The sequence below is a fragment of the Lynx rufus genome, unplaced genomic scaffold (assembly GCF_022079265.1).
Source record: "Lynx rufus isolate CCGP_SWC_20201006 ecotype Redwood Valley unplaced genomic scaffold, mLynRuf1.p SCAF_1, whole genome shotgun sequence".
In the NCBI taxonomy this organism is placed as follows: domain Eukaryota; kingdom Metazoa; phylum Chordata; class Mammalia; order Carnivora; family Felidae; genus Lynx; species Lynx rufus.
Window position 1 is genome coordinate 67851633 of NW_025814823.1, and position 19889 is coordinate 67871521.

Genomic DNA, 19889 nt, shown 5'->3' on the forward strand with positions numbered 1-19889 from the left:
TAAATAAATAAATAAATACATACATACATAAATAAATAATTTAGGCAATTAGGATTCATACAATAAACTTTACATTTACAACAAATATTCCTGTAAATACCTGAATTTTTTTCCAATTAAGCATTTCTGATGTAATTATGCACAGATAAACTTAGTTAATTATTACTTTTAAATTCGTTACTAAGTGATCAGGATGGAAACTTTTGCTACAGAAAGTTGTTTTAATGCAAAAAATCATTTATAAAAATATCATCTATCATGTACTTCCTCATAAATGCTTGCCTACCATAAAAACGTCCCTCTGTAAATATACCGTTGCGTCCATCATTCTGCGAAGAATGGCCATTTCTAGTTCTTTCATATTGAGCTCTTCAAGCTTAAAGGATTCTCCGTTATAAAGAGCTTGAGGCAAAGGACCCAGGCCAGTCATCTTATAAAAGCTTGCTCCCACCTATTTAGTTCAAAAAATATCAGAGTTAAACTGAAAAACGTCTGTCTGGAAAAGAAATGCATATGTAAAAGAAGGGACGGGCATTGGCGCATTTTGATACACCACAGGAAAAAAAGGTTAATTGTGCTAATTTCATTTGTCCTTTCCGAACATTATTTAAAGCAAAGTAATCTACCTATGGAGCAAGAATCAGGAAGCTTTTCCTGTAAAGGGCCAGCTAGCACACATCGCAGCCTCTGTGGGCCATCCAGTCTCCGTCTCCACTACTCAGCTCTGATGCTGTAGTGTAGCAGGGGTATACACCGATGCAGGGATGTGGGGCTACCTCCCAAGAAAACTGTATATATAAAAGAGGCAGTGGGAGGGCAGGATGTGCTGACCCTTGTGCACAGTATAACATTAAAAAACATACCATTTATCTGGATCAGATATTCATTCATCCCTGCATTCATTTGTTTCATTACTGATTTTTCAATTCATGCCATCAGCATTAGACTAGACGCTGTGAATACAAAGCTGAAAGTCGGCCCTCAAGGGGTTCACACAGACACGGCCAAAACAGAGGCACGTGCAAGGTTCTGCGGCAGCCAGGAAGAAAACTCAAGGATGGAGAGGAGGGGGTCAGAGAAGCCTCTGGGAAGGGGTGACAGGGAAAGTCTTAAAGGGTGAGTAAACATTTGCTGGGAAGATAAAGTGGGAGAAGTGCATGTGAAGACAGGAATTGGGGGTAAGAGAACACAGCCTCAGGCAACTGCAAGTAATTTTTTTTTTTAATTTTTTTTTTCAACGTTTATTTATTTTTGGGACAGAGAGAGACAGAGCATGAACGGGGGAGGGGCAGAGAGAGAGGGAGACACAGAATCAGAAACAGGCTCCAGGCTCTGAGCCATCAGCCCAGAGCCCGACGCGGGGCTCGAACTCACGGACCGCGAGATCGTGACCTGGCTGAAGTCGGACGCTTAACCGACTGCGCCACCCAGGCGCCCCAGTAATTTTTTTTTTTAATATATGAAATTTATTGTCGAATTGGTTTCCATACAACACCCAGTGCTCATCCCAAAAGATGCCCTCTTCAATACCCATCACCCCCCTTCCCCTCCCTCCCACCCCCCACAAACCCTCAGTTTGTTCTCAGTTTTTAAGAGTCTCTTATGCTTTGGCTCTCTCCCACTCTAACCTCTTTTTTTTTTCCTTCCCCTTCCCCATGGGTTTCTGTTAAGTTTCTCAGGATCCACATAAGAGTGAAAACATATGGTATCTGTCTTTCTCTGTATGGCTTATTTCACTTAGGATAACACTCTCCAGTTCCAACCACGTTGCTACAAAGGGCCATATTTCATTCTTTCTCATTGCCACGTAGTACTCCATTGTGTATATAAACCACAATTTCTTTATCCATTCATCAGTTGATGGACATTTAGGCTCTTTCCATAATTTGGCTATTGTTGAGAGTGCTGCTATAAACATCGGGGTACAAGTGCCCCTATGCATCAGTACTCCTGTATCCCTTGGGTAAATTCCTAGCAGTGCTACTGCTGGGTCATAGGGTAGATCTATTTTTAATTTTTTGAGGAACCTCCACACTGTCTTCCAGAGAAGCTGCACCAGTTTGCATTCCCACCAACAGTGCAAGAGGGTTCCTGTTTCTCCACATCCTCTCCAGCATCTAGTCTCCTGATCTGTTCATCTTGGCCACTCTGACTGGCGTGAAGTGATACCTGAGTGTGGTTTTGATTTGTATTTCCCTGATGAGGAGCGACGTTGAGCATCTTTTCATGTGCCTGTTGGCCATCTGGATGTCTTCTTTAGAGAAGTGTCTATTAATGTTTTCTGCCCATTTCTTCACTGGATTATTTGTTTTTCGGGTGCAGAGTTTGGTGAGCTCTTTATAGATTTTGGATACTAGCTCTTTATCCAATATGTCATTTGCAAATATCTTTTCCCATTCCGTTGGTTGCCTTTTAGTTTTGTTGATTATTTCCTTTGTTTGCAGAAGCTTTTTTATCTTCATGAGGTCCCAGTAGTTCATTTTTGCTTTTAATTCCCTTGCCTTTGGGGACGTGTCAAGTAAGAAATTGCTACGGCTGAGGTCAGAGAGGTCTTTTCCTGCTTTCTCCTCTAGGGTTTTGATGGTTTCCTGTCTCACATTCAGGTCCTTTTCCCATTTTGAGTTTATTTTTGTGAATGGTGTGAGAAAGTGGTCTAGTTTCAACCTTCTGCATGTTGCTGTCCAGTTCTCCCAGCACCATTTGTTAAAGAGACTGTCTTTTTTCCATTGGATATTCTTTCCTGCTTTGTCAAAGATGAGTTGGCCATACTTTTGTGGGTCTAGTTCTGGGGTTTCTATTCTACTCCATTGGTCTATGTGTCTGTTTTTGTGCCAATACCATGCTGTCTTGATGATTGCAGCTGTTGTAGAGGCTAAAGTCTGGGATTGTGATGCCTCCCGCTTTGGTCTTCAAAATTACTTTGGTTATTCAGGGTCTTTTGTGGTTCCATATGAATTTTAGGATTGCTTGTTCTAGTTTCGAGAAGAATGCTGGTGCAATTTTGATTGGGATTGCATTGAATGTGTAGATAGCTTTGGGTAGTATTGACATTTTGAGAATATTTATTCTTCCAACCCATGAGCACGGAATGTTTTTCCATTTCTTTATATCTTCTTCAATTTCCTTCATAAACTTTCTATAGTTTTCAGCATACAGATCTTTTACATCTTTGGTTAGGTTTATTCCTAGGTATTTTATATTTCTTGGTGCAATTGTGAATGGGATCAGTTTCTTTATTTGTCTTTCTGTTGCTTCATTATTAGTGTATAAGAATGCAACTGATTTCTGTACATTGATTTTGTATCTTGCAACTTTGCTGAATTCATGTATCAGTTCTAGCAGACTTTTGGTGGAGTCTATCGGATTTTCCACGTATAATATCGTGTCATCTACAAAAAGTGAAAGCTTAACTTCATCTTGCCAATTTTGATGCCTTTGATTTCCTTTTGTTTTCTGATTGCTGATGCTAGAACTTGCAACATTTTGTTAAACAACAGCAGTGAGAGTGGACATCCCTGTCATGTTCCTGATCTCAGGGAAAAAGCTCTCAGTTTTTCCCCATTGAGGATGATGTTAGCTGTGAGCTTTTCATAAATGGCTTTTATGATATTTAAGTATGTTCCTTCTATCCCCACTTTCTCAAGGGTTTTTATTAAGAAAGGATGCTGAATTTTGTCAAATGCTTTTTCTGCATCGATTGATAGGATCATATGGTTCTTTTCTTTTATTAATGTGATGTATCATGTTGATTGATTTGCGAATGTTGAACCAGCCCTGCATCCCAGGAATGAATCCCACTTGATCATGGTGAATAATTCTTTTTATATGCTGTTGAATTTGATTTGCTAGTATCTTATTGAGAATTTTTGCATCCATATTCATCAGGGATATTGGCCTGTAGTTCTCTTTTTTTACTGGGTCTCTGTCTGGTTTAGGAATCAAAGTAATACTGGCTTCATAGAATGAGTCTGGAAGTTTTCCTTCCCTTTCTATTTTTTGGAATAGCTTGAGAAGGACACGTATTATCTCTGCTTTAAACGTCTGGTAGAACTCCCCTGGGAACCCATCTGGTCCTGGACTCTTATTTATTGGGAGATTTTTGATAACTGATTCAATTTCTTCTCTGGTTATGGGTCTGCTCAAGCTATTTCCTCCTGATTGAGTTTTGGAAGCGTGTGGGTGTTTAGGAATTTGTCCATTTCTTCCAGGTTGTCCAGTTTGTTGGCATATAATTTTTCATAGTATTCCCTGATAACTGCTTGTATCTCTGAGGGATTGGTTGTAATAATTCCACTTTCATTCATGATTTTATCTATTTGGGTCATCTCCCTTTTCTTTTTGAGAAGCCTAGCTAGAGGTTTATCAATTTTATTTTTTCAAAAAACCAACTCTTGGTTTCATTGATCTGCTCTACAGTTTTTTTAGATTCTATATTGTTTATTTCTGCTCTGATCTTTATTATTTCTCTTCTTCTGCTGGGTTTAGGGTGTCTTTGCTGTTCTGCTTCTATTTCCTTTAGGTGTGCTGTTAGATTTTGTATTTGGGATTTTTCTTGTTTCTTGAGATAGGCCTGGATAGCAATGTATTTTCCTCTCAGGACTGCCTTCGCTGCATTCCAAAGTGTTTGGATTGTTGTATTTTCATTTTCGTTTGTTTCCATATTTTTAAATTTCTTCTCTAATTGCCTGGTTGACCCATTCATTCTTTAGTAGGGTGTTCTTTAACCTCCATGTTTTTGGAGGTTTTCCAGACTTTTTTCTGTGGTTGATTTCAAGCTTCATACCATTGTGGTCTGGAAGTATGCATGGTATGATCTCAATTCTTGTATACTTATGAAGGGTTGTTTTGTGACCCAGTATGTGATCTTGGAGAATGTTCCATGTGCACTCGAGAAGAAAGTATATTCTGTTGCTTTGGGTAAGGGGGATCCTGTGAGACAAAGTACCAGAGACATCGCTACAAGCATGAAACCTACAGACATCACAATGACTCTAAACCCATATCTTTCTATAACACTGAATGTAAATGGACTAAATGCGCCAACCAAAAGACATAGGGTATCAGAATGGATAAAAAAACAAGACCCATCTATTTGCTGTCTACAAGAGACTCATTTTAGACCTGAGGACACCTTCAGATTGAAAGTGAGGAAATGGAGAACTATTTATCATGCTATTGGAAGTCAAAAGAAAGCTGGAGTAGCCATACTTATATCAGACAAACTAGACTTTAAGTTAAAGGCTATAACAAGAGATGAAGAAGGGCATTACATAATAATTACAGGGCCTATCCATCAGGAAAAGCTAACAATTATAAATGTCTATGCGCTGAATATGAGAACCCCCAATTATATATAAAACAATTACTCAGAAACATAAGCAACCTTATTGATAAGAATGTGGTAATGACAGGGGACTTTAACACTCCACTTACAACAATGGATAGATCATTTAGACACACGGTCCATAAGGAAACAAGGGCCCTGAATGACTTGACAGATATATTTAGAACTGCAAGTAATTTTCTGTGTCTACGGTGGGGAGAGTTCTGTGTGTGGGAGCAGTAAGATACGGGACAGAGGCCAGCTCCTGAAGGCGCTCAACATCTGCATTTTACCTTGGGAATGACAGAAGTTACTAGCCAATTCATCTGCTATTCACAACTATGTATTATTATAGCTACCATCATTGCTAACATTCTCATAATTACTCTGTGAAGCTAAGTACTACCATTACATCCATTTTACAGATGCTGAAACACACACGCAGAGATGAAATCACCTCCAGGGCCACCACGCAGCTACTGCATTTCATTTAATTTTTTCTTTTTCAAGTTTTTATTTAAATTCCAGTCAGTTTAACATACAGTATAGTATTAGTTTCAGGTACAGAATTTAGTAATTCATCCTGTACATACAATTCCCAGTGCCCATCCCAACAAGTGCCCTCCTTAATGCCCATCACCCATTTACTGGGCACTTACTGTGTATTAGGCTTATGAGTGCACATAAATAAAATGCAAATTCTGTCCTAAGGGAACTCATAGCTTAACAGAGGAAGAGATGGACCCATTAAAAACAAGTGTGAGTATAGCACCCAGGGGTTCCAAGGAGGGCATGGTCAGTTCCATCTAAGAAGAGGGTAAATACTGGTAAGTAATAGGATCAGGTGTGCTTATTTAAAAAAAAGACCACAGCAGCAACGGTGAGAAGGAAAGACGTGGGAGAACACGCCCTGGGAGTGTCGCTCATGAACTACAACAATAGCATGGGAAAGAGAGCAAAAGCAGAACAGAAATCAGGGGTGATGGGCAAGGAGAGAACAAGGCAGTTTCTGAGACATTCAGCTGGCTGGACGGCCGGAACAAAACCCTGTACTGTTTGGGATGGTAGGAGCGAAGCAGTGGGTTAGGATGGCCATCAGGCTTCTAGCATAGGTGGCCAGGGTGAATGATGATGCTACCCTGTAGGACAGGCATAAAGAAGAACAAAATGGGGTAACAAGGAAGATGATGGGTGTGGTTTTAGATGCTTTTGATTCAGGATCCTTACGGGCAATCAACCAGGTATGGGTATGTCTCTGCTGGAAATACAAGCCCTCTTCTGATTTACTCCATGATTTCTAATTAGGCCACCCGCCCATTCCAAAAGCTTTAAGTACCACAAATAAGCCAATGACACTGAATTTTATATTTTTAGCCCTGTAAGAACAAGTTGCCAAACAGGGACTTAACACCTAATCTAACTGCAGCTTCAGTCTCCCTCAGAAAATTTTCCATCAGATCAGTACCAATGAGTCTGTCACAATGGCAGAGAAGTAGTCTACATATTAACCCCCCTGCTTTTCCCCTAAGGGAAAGCCTCCTTGCCCAAAACAACCCTTTTCTTTTGCTAATAACGTTCCTGCCCCACCTCCTTCTCTAAAAATCTTTCCACTTAGTGTAACTCCTCAGATCATCCTTCCGTTTGCTAGAGGGGATGCTGTCCTATTCATGAGCATTAAAAAAAAAAAAAAAAAGCCATTTAGATCCTTAAAAGTTACTCTGTTGAATTTGTGTCATTTAACAGATTTGGTGGCAGCAACGGGGTCCAAAGTGAACTTTGCCAGCATTTGGGGGCAAGAAACACAGGTGTAGGAGCCACAAACCCTTTGAGCTCCTGGTCTTTCCTGCCACTTCTAAGAGCTGTGGGTCAGTTCCTGTCAGTTCTCTCTTCTGAAAGACAGACAATCCCATACACTGTGCCGTCCAGCGACTGACTCAAAATGATGGAGAGTGCTCTTTCAAAAAAAGGCAGGTCATGGTCACCTCACTGCTCAGTATCTTCTCAGACTTTTTACTGTTGCCACGGTCTTCTTCGACTGTTCTGAGTTCCAGTTAGACACTGTTCACTGTGCAATCCGCCCCCTTCCTTCCATGACACACACACAACACAACTCCACTGCTACCCACACAGAGGCAACACCAATTGCTCACAGTTCTTCACAACTCTGGACTTCCTAACACTGTCCTCTGGGATGTCAATCTCCTGCCACTTTCTTGTTTTCTTTGATTCAACTTTTCGTCCTACTTCAGGACTCAGCTTGCCATCCCCCACTCAGAGACTGTATTCCTTATCTCCACCCCCAGAGCACTCCTCTTTCACTCTATGTGCTGTGTACCTGGGGGTCCCTTCCAGTGAAGACACATGTCCATCAATCTCGGGGACTTCTCGGGGACAATCTTGGGGACAAATTTCTCTGATGCTTTCCTTTCCTTTGTTTTCTCTGTTCTTCCTGAGTCTTCTGGATTGAGACTCTACTGGTTTGCCATTTATTCTTATTTTTATTTCTTTCTCTTAATTTCTCTCTCTGCTCTATTACATTTTTATTTTATTAAAAATTTTCAGGAGATTTTCCTTGCACGCTATTCTTTTACGTCTTGTGCTTGAACATTAGAAGTACTCAATAAACATCTGTTGAAAGTGCAGATAAAGTTTGGGTGGAGAGAGAAAATTACGGGAACATGAGCTGAGGGAATAAAGGCCTAAACTCGTCAATTTTCTTCATGATGCAGGAGTCAGAATGATTTTCTAGGTGTGAAGAGGAAGGCAGGAAAGGGGTTTAGGGAATGGATGCAGGTTTAGAGTAGAGTTTGGGAGGGGTAGGGAGTGGAGAAGACCCAGCTCAACTGAAGGGTTGTCAGGTAACACTGGGACGGAAGATGTAGACCATCCTTACAGGACAGTTGCAGGAAAGGACGGCAGTGAACCGAGAGCAAACAGGGGGCATGTACGCACATAACACAAAAATGGAACTTAGTATTTCTGAAGAGTGTACTGTGTCCCTAATCTTTACAAAAATCCTTAATATTGATAACTTCAGGAGATGATGACTGCAGACATCTTAAAATAACACAACAATACAAATTTCACTACTTAAAAGTGGGCTTCTGATTAAATACGGTAGGTTCATCCACATACATGCTTACCTCTTCTCTCTTCACACATTTCACTAAAGTGAGAATAACAGAATGTAAGAGCCCGCAAAGATAAACGGGAGAAAAGACAAAAAGCAGGCGAGCAAAGTAAAAAGTGAAGTCACACCTGTGCAGACAGAACGGAACATGAGTATTTTTCATCATCGCTGGAGACACTCCGGATCCCGGACGGAGGATGAGAGCAGAGAAAGTGGAAACTAGCTGAGAGTCTGCACAGGGAGCAGCTGGCTCTCAAGGGCCCTCTCTCAACCCCGAAAATCCAAACTGTTCTGCTTTTCTTCTTCTCTGCTGAAACTGAATCACAGAGACCAGCCTCGGTGATGACAGGCAGGGTGGAGAGCTGAGAAAGGGGACCAGGCAGGAGATTCAAGGAAAGTTCCCATCCTTCACACCCAGTGCTGGACCACAATAGTGGGTTCCCACACATAACTCGTGCCCTCACCTCCCACAGGTGCACCCTCTTCTGTCACATGTACTCCTTCTAAGAAGAAAATAAAGAATTCTTATTTGAAGAATCAAATGCTGCTTTAACTGCAGGTCAGCTCAGCTCCCCGAGCGAGGCTCACCAACTCACAAGACCCATGTGTTTGTGATCCGCTTTTCAGGATTTCATACTTCCATGTGAAAGACAACCAGACAGTGTAAGACATCTGACAAATGCTTCGAACACAAAAGAGAGAAATCGAAACGAATGAGAAAATGGAAGCTTTAGAAGGCAGAGGTAATGCAGGGAGCACAACAACACATCACAAAACACTTGTAGCTAAGACAGTATATTGCGTCCATGAAAGAAAAACTGGGATGCTATAAAACAGGAATATGAGGGGCGCCTGGGTGGCGCAGTCGGTTAAGCGTCCGACTTCAGCCAGGTCACCATCTCGCGGTCCGTGAGTTCGAGCCCCGCGTCGGGCTCTGGGCTGATGGCTCAGAGCCTGGAGCCTGTTTCCGATTCTGTGTCTCCCTCTCTCTCTGCCCCTCCCCCGTTCATGCTCTGTCTCTCTCTGTCCCAAAAATAAATAAACGTTGAAAAAAAAATTAAAAAAAAAAAACAAAAAAAAAAAACAGGAATATGATACAAGAGGCACCTTCAGAAAATTTTTAAAAAACTGAATGAAAAAGACAAAGGAACAAAAAAAGAAGAAAAAGCAAATAGAGACCCAACTCAGAAAACTCAGAAAGGCCAGAGAAAATAAACAAAAGCATTAGAGAAAGAAAAAAGAAATCCCCAGAATTATAGATATGAATCTATTAGAAGGAACTCACCAAATACTCCCTACATAGAATGAAAGAGGATCAATACAAAGACAGATCATGAGATTTCCAAACACCAGAGATAAAAAGATTCTAGAAGCTTTCAAACTGGATTAAAAAAAAAAAAGGCAGAAAGACAAAAGAATTAAAATCAGAATGATATCACTGGTCTCCACAGCCTATCAGAAGATAGGAGACAGTATAGAAAAGCCTCCAAAACTTGAAAGAAAAATGGTTACCCGCTCCAACTACCAATAAGACACAAATACAGTATAAGATTTTTGAACATAAAGGAATGATAATTTTTCTCTTAAGCATATTTGCTTGGGAGAGAAGTAAAATCAGAAATAAATAAAAAATAGGAAATGCACAGTGCTAGCAAAACCAGAGATAAATCAGAGAGCCTGTAAGTGGGAACAGCAAAGGCAGACCCAGAAAGGACAGTGGTGCTTCAGGCCCAGGGGACGGCCAGTTCACTTTAGAGGAAGGGGAACATGGCTACAGGAGGCATTCTGGGGGCTGGTGTGCGTGAAGGAACGTGCCGGTTTGTTCGTTGCTATGTTTATTTGTATGAAAATCTCTGGATAGATACGTGACCGATCTACTATTTGGATACATTTGCAGTTAGAACACTCCACAAATGGGTAAAAATATGGAGCAAATCTTAAAGTTTAAAAAGGGTTACTAAAAAATGGAAGGACAATCATAGTATTTGATTTACTAAACAGGGAATACTTAAAAACTCAGACACACTAAATATTCACTTACCCAAAAAGGTGTTAAAAACAGAGCTGATAATCAGCTGGTTTGCACTATACAGACTTTACCACTTCCTAACGTAATAAAATACTTCTGTACCACTTGGTAAATAGCTGCTGTCCTGGGATGGCGATTGCCCATGAGAACCATCGTGACCTCTTTGTCACACTCCCAATGTCGACATGATTCAGCCATTACAGGGTAACCATCAGCATGAGGGCCTCAAGACTCCACTCCAGCTCTAGGACCTGCCTCGGGTTGACTCTCTCTCTGACTGGTTGCTTGTGAAGCCACAACAGTTTTTAAATATTTTAAGTAACGCTCCTAGACTTGGAGAGACCAAGTGAAGGTCTGGAGGTAGGAAAGAGCTCAATCCCCCATGACTATAACAGAAACTCAGCAAATGTATCTAAAACTTAAGATGTGCTGTGCAACTGAAGGAATACAAAAGAAGATGACTCCTTTTCTTGAAGTAACAACAGTCCAGTTGGAAATGAAATTTACATCCATATATGGTATGTATAAAAAAGGCAATTAATGGGAAACGGTAATATTGGGTTGTGAATACCAATATTTAAGGATAACATGGTGTTATTCAGATGATGTTTTTATGGCAACTGATAATAAGTACTATGTTTTGGCGATATGAGAGCTCAACTTAAATTCATTTGTGTATCAGCAGAGACTACTGTTATATTTACCCAGAATCGACATGAATAAATGAATCCATTTCTTTCCACATATAACTTAGATTATGAACAATATTTTAAGCTAAATAAATATACTGAAATTAAATAAACAGCTTGAATATTTTTACCTAGCTGTTCTTAGGAATGTATTTTATTTAAATGCACTTCATAGCCTTAGGTACATAGGTGTTATAAAAGGCTTTATTCATTAATTTTTTAAAGTTTATTTATTTAGAGAGCCAACACAGGGGAGGGGCACTGAGAGGAGGGGAGAGAGAGAATCCTAAGCAGGCTCCATGCTGTCAGCAAGGAGCCCGGTGCAGGGCTCAAACTCGTGAACTGTGAGAACATGACATGAGCTGAAATCAAGAGTCAGAGGCTTCACCAACTGATCCACCTAGGCACCCCACAAAAAGTGTTAAATACTATGATTAACTTGAACCAGAAAAAGTTTTTTTGACAGAAACAAAGCATATACAAATCAGTAAAAAATCAATAGGCTGTTACAGATTTATAAAAAAAAAAAAAAAGGGAAAATCAATTAGAATTTTTTTTTTTTTTTTTACTCTGGAATGAGAAGTGATTCTTAGTATCACCATTATGCATCTATCAGGCAGGCAGGCTCAAGAGATACGATTTCTGCACAAGTGTTAGTCCCTAAGGAAGGTAAGGTCTGACTAGAAATTGTGCTCTACCACTTAGTAGCAAGCAGAGAAGAGCCCACTTCTTTAAAAAAAGTAAAATAAAAGGGGCTCAGTTGGTTGAGCGTCTGACTTAGGCTCAGGTCACGATCTCACAGCTCGTGAGTTCGAGCCCCGCGTCAGGCTCTGTGCTGACAGCTCAGAGCCTGGAGCCTGTTTCGGATTCTGTGTCTCCCTCTCTTTCTGCCCCTAACCCACTTGTGTTCTGTCTCTCTCTCAAAAATAAATAAACATTAAAAAAAAATAAGATTAAAAAATTAAAATAACATAGAATAAAAATATAAAAAATAAAAAAATAACAAAAAAAAAAAAGAGAGAAGAAAAACACAGCATGTAAGGTTTAAGAACAGAATTACTTCCAGGACTCCTATAATTACCATTCACCATCAGCTGATATTAAAACCCAACTGGTGCAACCTTTTGCTTTCAACCTGTGCAAATAGGATCCTTGCTATATAAAAATTCACTGTTTTTCTATTCTGTCAGTTTACATAATCACTATAGGAAATTTGGGTTCCTCTTTCCCTGTTAAGAGTACCTGAAGTATATTTGTAAAAAAATAATTTTCTTCCTAAATTTCCTTGGTCTGGTGAATAGTTTTATTAAAAGAGATGCCTCTATGCAACTTGGCCCTACACGTTCATCTTGATTGCTTTTTAATTTTTTTTTTAATTATATGAAGATAGAGTCATGAAAACAATCAATGAAACTCTCGCTTTTGAAATTATGATTTGGAAAACCATTTGTGCAGGACTAAAAAAACTCCCTAATTCCTACCACACTGGCTTTCAGTTGCATTGAGACCACCGGACTCCTGGCTCTGCTTCCATTCTGGTGCAGCCTGTGTGCCCCGGAGGGCTCCCCATGGGCTACTGTTGGGGCCTCTCCCAGTAAGGCCGTGTCCATATCCAACTATGACACTTCACCCTGACAGCACTTTACCCAGCCACCTCCTTCACTCGCATGCCCCAGTATCTTAGACTTTACAAAAGACACTCCCGTAAATTTAGGGTAGGCATTTCCAGCAGAAATTCAGCAGCACAGCAATTCTTATACATGGCTTTACTGTACCCCCTTCCTCGCCCCCAGAGCAGCAGTCTCTAAAACTTCACTGCTCTCGTGACGTTCCGTCCCACTGCGCAACCGTCACTCTCAGATGGCTTTGTCTCCTCAGTATTTCATTCAGTAGATGTTTACTGATTACATAGTATGTTCTAGTCACTGGGCCCTGGGCTTGCAAAACTCAACACGAGCCACGATCCCCACTCTTACAGAGGATGTGGACCAGTGAGAGGGCAGGTAATGAACTGCCAAGCGTAACCAGTATTATGCAGGAGTACACAGTACTATTTCAGCATGTGAAATTAGCACGAACAACTTAATCTCACCTGGAGGGTTAGGAAGGGATGCCCAGAAGTTCTTTCCAAAGTGTTGCTTTTTCCCCAAAGTAACATTAAAGCCAAGCACTACAGAGAAGCAGGCACAGGCTAGGAGAGAAGGGAGGCAGTGTGCAGCAATGCTCAGGAGGAGCCCATGCAGCAACCTGAACTAGTCCGCCTGTGTGGCGGGAACAGAAGAGCAAGGAAAGAAAAGAGTCGTGAAAGGCAAGACCAAAGAGAAAACAGGGGCCAAGGCCGGGGGGTGGGGGGGGTTGCGGATTACAACACCAGCGATCCTGGCCTTTGCCGTTACCATGGAGAAATACTGCATACAAGAAAGCCAGGATCAGATCTGTGGTCTAAAACCTCTTACAAAATGCAAGAACCCATCTAGAAAACTTGACGCCTGTAGGAGCATTAGAAATTCAGCCCCAGCAGTGCTCCATCTTCCCAGGTTTGGTTCTTGCCCCAGCCTTTACCTACAAGGCCAGCTTCCCATTTCTTCAAATACAAATTACGTTCCTTACAATTTTTTAAAAAAATTTTTTAACGTTTATTTATTTATTATTTTTTTTTTTAATTATTTTTCAACGTTTTTTATTTATTTTTGGGACAGAGAGAGACAGAGCATGAACGGGGGAGGGGCAGAGAGAGAGGGAGACACAGAATCGGAAACAGGCTCCAGGCTCCGAGCCATCAGCCCAGAGCCTGACGCGGGGCTCAAACTCACGGACCGCGAGATCGTGACCTGGCTGAAGTCGGACGCTTAACCGACTGCGCCACCCAGGCGCCCCACGTTTATTTATTTTTGAGACAGAGAGAGACAGAGCATGAATGGGGGAAGGGCAGAGAGAGAGGGAGACACAGAATCTGAAGCAGGCTCCAGGCTCTGAGCTGTCAGCACAGAGCCCAACACGGGGCTCGAACTCACGGACCGCGAGATCATGACCTGAGTCGAAGTCGGACGCTTAACCGACTGAGCCACCCAGGCGCCCCCCGTTCCTTACAATTATACCTGCAAGTTTTCTATCCTATAAATCCTGAGAATTCTCTTTTCTCGTACTTTTCGAAAGGTCAACAGTGGCAATTTAAGTACTGGTGTACAACTTGCGACAGGTCTGAGGGTCTAAAACCCCTATCATGAGTTAATTTTATTGAGATCATTTATTCATGAGATTATAGTAAAAGTTTCTTGGATCCTATTTTCAAAAACTTACATTCCAACTTACCTTTCTGTCATTATCGTATTTAGAATGAATTCCCAAAATATCCCAGATATTAGCATCTGGAAAAACATTTAGGAGAACACTCTTCACATTGTCCACAGTGAGTATATTGTCATTCTTCACTTTTTGGTACATCTGTAGAAATAAAGATTTTATAATTAATTTTCATCTTATGGCAATTAGTTTTCTTTCTTTCCCTGAGTATGCCGGCAATTTATAAAAACAAGCTTCCTACTTTGTAAGTTCTAACTATACCATATACATACATATATACACACATTCCCCCATTCACAAATAATTTTATTAAAAAAAATTTTTTTTTCACATTTATTTATTTTTGAGAGACAGAGACAGAGCGTGAGCACGGGAGGGGCAGAGAGAGGCACAGAATCTGAAGCGCACTCCGCGCTCTCAGCTGTCAGCACAGAGTCCCATGTGGGGCTCAAACCCATGAACCATGAGATCATGACCTGAGCCCAAGTCGGATGCTTAACTGACTGAGCCACCCAGGCGCCCCGATAAATAAATCATTTTAACCACACAATATTTCTTCTTCCAATAAAAACTGCTTTATGAGGGGCACCTGGGTGGCGCAGTCGGTTAAGCGTCCGACTTCAGCCAGGTCACCATCTCGCGGTCCGTGAGTTCGAGCCCCGCGTCGGGCTCTGGGCTGATGGCTCAGAGCCTGGAGCCTGTTTCCGATTCTGTGTCTCCCTCTCTCTCTGCCCCTCCCCCGTTCATGCTCTGTCTCTCTCTGTCCCAAAAATAAATAAATGTTGAAAAAAAAAATTAAAAAAAAAAAACTGCTTTATGAGTATTCCATAGCTTTCAAAAATACTGTAACAAATTTATGTTATGTTCTATTTTGGTCTAACTAGACACTATGATTCTTAGTAAAATGATGGTTTCCGTCATTTAAAAAGGTATGTATAAAATATTTCAAAAGCCTTATTTCACAAAGGCTTTCTTTTCATTCTAGGCTTCCTCTGTACCTCCGTTCTTCACCACCCCACCCCCCATTCCCACTCCATCTCAAATGTTGTAAGCACACTGGCATGAGGTAGGCTGTTACTCCTTTATTTTCTTGTTTCACTTGTCCCTCATTGCACACCATGCCAGGCACTCCGCTAGGCATGGGGAAAAGGAACTACTCTGCACCAAGAGAGAAGGCCTCTCTGAGCAGAAACCTCAGCTGAGACATAAACATGAACACAGAGTTAGCATTAAGGCAGAAGAAACCAGTAAAGTACAAGTACCATTAAGTAGCAGTTTGATATACAGGTATCCCTCGCCTCTCAAAAGTTCACGTTATGCCACTTCTCTATTACAAGAGTGACATCTGTTTTCACCAACCAAAAGAAATCCAAAGAGGATTTTTGCTTTTATGAAAAATGATAAAAAAGTGAAAACAGTGTTCAGCATCTGTTTTGCAGTGAGTGAGGGCAGTGTCCCCACCAAGCTCCTTCCCCAGGAACTACACTCAGGAGCATCTCAGCATCCAGCCACCAGAGTCTCAATTGTGTCTATGAACATCTGTGCTTAATTTATTTTGTGCATATCATTAGCAAGGTGTGTCCTAAGGTACCAGAAAAGCCTTGAAAGAGGTTAGTTTTGGGTCCTGGAAAATACTAGAAACATTTTTCCATATAAACTGATGGTAACTGCTTCTTTACTTCATACCATTTGTGTCTACAAAAGGTTTCAGGAATGCTCTACTTCAGGAGTGGGGGAGACCTGTATTAGTTGAGAGTATTATTCTCAGTTTCAATTCACTTGTATCATTATGGCCAGAGACAATAAGGAATCAGCATTCTTCTTCATTTTCATTTTCTCAGTGTAAACCTGGTAACCTATTCCTTTAAAAAGAGGCAGTCTAGGGGCGCCTGGGTGGCGCAGTCGGTTAAGCGTCCGACTTCAGCCAGGTCACGATCTCGCGGTCCATGAGTTCGAGCCCAGCGTCAGGCTCTGGGCTGATGGCTCAGAGCCTGGAGCCTGTTTCCGATTCTGTGTCTCCCTCTCTCTCTGCCCTTCCCCCGTTCATGCTCTGTCTCTCTCTGTCCCAAAAATAAATAAACGTTGAAAAAAAAAAAGAGGCAGTCTATAATTAGATCACACAATTTAGTTTTATGAGCTTCTCATTTAATGGGCAGGTTTTCTTCTCATATTGAGCAGCACATGCTATGATCTTAGTAACTGAAAAAAAAAAGCAAAAATTTCAGCCTTCTATAAAGCATAAACAGGGATTAGAAAAATGATATTTTGAATACGGCAAAAGTTATATATGAAAAGTTACTGAGATTAGTCCTTTTACAAATTAGTCATTTTAAAACAGTAGATATTCCTAAGGTATCTAAGGCAGCTAGAATGTCTAAATTACTTAGATATATAATGATCCAATCTTCTCATACATTAAAAAAAAATTTTAAACTATTACGTAACTCGGTAAGCAAAAACAGCAATTTTGGGTCTCTACTTCTCCATACAAATTTTATTTATTTTTCTATTCTTTCTTGCTTTATTAAGGTGTAATTGACAAATAACACAATACATTTAAACTGTACAACATGATAATTTGGCAAATGAACACGCCGTGAAAGAACTGCCACCACTAATTAATATATCCATCGCTGCACACAGGTTTTCTTTTTGGTGAGAACACTAAAATTCTAGTCTTTGCAAATTTCAGTTACACAGAATAGTATCATCAAACCATAGTCAACATGTTATATATTAGATCTCCATAACTCATTCCCCTTAAAACTGGAAGTTATACTTTTCGACTAACATTTTCTCACTTTGCCCAGCCCTGTGCCAACCGCTTTTCTACTCTCGGTTTCTAGGACTTCAGCTTTTTTAGATTCCACATACAGGTGATATCACACAGTATTTGTCTTTGTCTGATATATGTCACCGAGTCTAATGCCTTCCAGATTCACCCATGTTGTTGCTAACGGCAGGATTTCCTTCTTTTTAAAGTCTGATGTTCTAATTCATGTATATGATGCACCATTTTCTTCGTCCATTCATCCACTGATGGACACATTGTTTCCATACCTTAGCTATCATGAATAATGTTGCAGTAATCGTGGGAATACAGATAGTTGAGATACTGATTTCCTTTGGAAATACACCTAGAAGTGGGATTGCTGGTTCAAATTGTAGGAACCTCCTACAATTCTAATTTCTTGAGGAACCTCCAGACTTTTCCATAATGGCTATACCAGTTATAGTCTCAGAGGGTTCTGTTTTCTTTACATCATGCCAGCATTTGTTTTCTTGTTTGTTTGATAATAGACACCCGAGGTGACAGCTCATTGTGAGTTCTGATTTTCATTTCCCTGAGGATTAATCAAGCTGAGCATCTTTTCATACACCTGCTGGTCATCTGTATGTCTTCTTTGGAAAAATTTCCATTCAGATCTATTGCCCATTTAAACAAATTTTTTTTGAATGTTTTATTTTTGAGAGAGAGAGCACGAGTGGGGGAGAGGCAGAGAGAGAGAGAGGGAGGGAGACACAGAATCCGAAGCAGGCTCCAGGCTCTGAGCTGTCAGCACAGAACCCAACACAGTGCTCCAACTCACAGGCTGTGAGATCATGACCTAAGTGGAAGTCGATGCTTAACCAACTGAGCCACCCAGGGGCCCTTCTATTGCCCTTTCAAAAAAATTTTTTTTTCCTTTTGACGTTTATTTATTTTTTAGAGGAAGAAAGAGTGGGAACGGGGTAGGGGCAGAGATAGAGGGAGACACAGAATCCAAAGCAGGCTCCCAGGCTCCCAGCTGTCAGCACGGAGCCTGACACGGGGCTCAAACCCACAAACTGCGGGATCATGACCTGAGCCGAAGTCAGATGCTTAACCGACTGAGCCACCCAGCTAGCCCTTTTTGCCCATTTTTTAAGTGAGTTATTTTTTTGTTTTGTTTTGTTGCTGTTGAGTTGTATGAATTCCTTGTATATTGCAGGTATTAATTCCTTACCGAATAGGTAGTTTGCAAATATTTTCTCTCATTCCACAGTTGCCATTTCATTTCACTGATGGTTTCCCTTGCTGTGTAGACATATTTCATTTTGATATAAACCCCCTATTTTTTTTGTTTTTATTGCCTTTGACTTTGTTGTCAAATCCAAAAACCATTGCCAAGATCAATGACGAAGAGCTTACTTACCCTCTATGCTTTCTTTTAGGAAACAGTTTCAGGTCTTATGTTCAACTTTTTAATCCATTTTGAGTTAACTTTTGTATATGGTGGAAGATAGGGATCCAGTTTCATCATTTTGCATGTGGATATTCAGTTGTGCCAATTTACTCCACTCTGCTTCCTATTAATCCTAACTTTATGTTGACAAATGTTAAATTTTAAGTCCCAAATTAGATCCATTTCATCCTCTGCTCCTTTGTACAGTTATTGTCATTTGTACTACATCTATATGTTAAAATCTGCTTTAGTCAATCTTGTGCAATTCAAACACAATAAAATATATTCATATAGCCTTTTATATTCACCCGTATATTTACATTTTTATTTATGGTTACCATTTCATTTTTGTGTGTGAATCTGAGTTACCATCTGGTGTCATTTCCTTTCAGCCTAAAGGATTTCTTTGTATTTCTTCTTCTTGGTATTTCTCCTGAAGTAGCACGGAATTGGAAGGATCCTAGTTCATGTTACTTCTTGTTGAACTTCTGAAAATAAACTTATTTCATGTTGTTTGTCCACTTTTGTGCTTATGGTGACATGGTTAATGTGTTGTCAGTTACCTATCATGGCCAAAAGTTAAAGTCTTTAGGTACTTTTGCATTCTCAAACATGCATTCAACAAATATTCATCAACTATGTAATATCCTATTTTTTGGATCTTAATCTTGTAAGGTAGGAAGAGAAAATCAAATTACTTGTAAGTTTGTATAGCCAGTGTGGAGAGCTGAGATACAAAGTCAATTGTTTTGCTATAAATACTGTACTTACTCTACCATAACTAACACATTTCAATAATTTTCATAGACTTTTATAATTTTGTCTGCTGTAATATTTCTTTCTCCTGATACTATATTTTCAAATTATTTCATATAGATAAAATAATTTTCTCATGAAAGCATTGGAATAATATTAAAGATACTTTATAGTTCAGGTATTTTACTAAAAGACTAAATTTTGCTCAAATTATTCTGAATTAGTGAAGCTAAGTCACCTAAAGGATACAATACATTTCCAACAGAATGGTATTAGCTCAATCATGTTTTACTTTTCCATGGGCTATTGAAATTTTAGGGTCAAGAGCATACATTGTTGGTTTTTTTAATGTTTATTTATTTTTGAGAGTGAGACAGAGAGAGCACAAGCTGGGAAGGGGCAGAGACAGAGGGAGACACAGAATCCAAAGAAGGCTCCAGGCTCTGAGCTGTCA

At 40.2% G+C, this 19889-nt stretch overlaps 1 protein-coding gene across 1 annotated transcript in view; it reads right to left on the reverse strand.

Moving 5' to 3' along the window:
• Nucleotides 1-19889, reverse strand: part of UGGT2 (UDP-glucose glycoprotein glucosyltransferase 2) — a 189379-nt gene that overhangs the window by 74303 nt on the left and 95187 nt on the right. Inside the window, exons 16-17 of the mRNA XM_047081127.1 lie at nucleotides 14484-14615; nucleotides 287-451 (exon numbers count right to left, since the gene is read on the reverse strand). Of these exons, the coding sequence (XP_046937083.1) occupies nucleotides 287-451; nucleotides 14484-14615 (297 nt within the window). The remainder of the gene's footprint in view (nucleotides 1-286; nucleotides 452-14483; nucleotides 14616-19889) is intronic.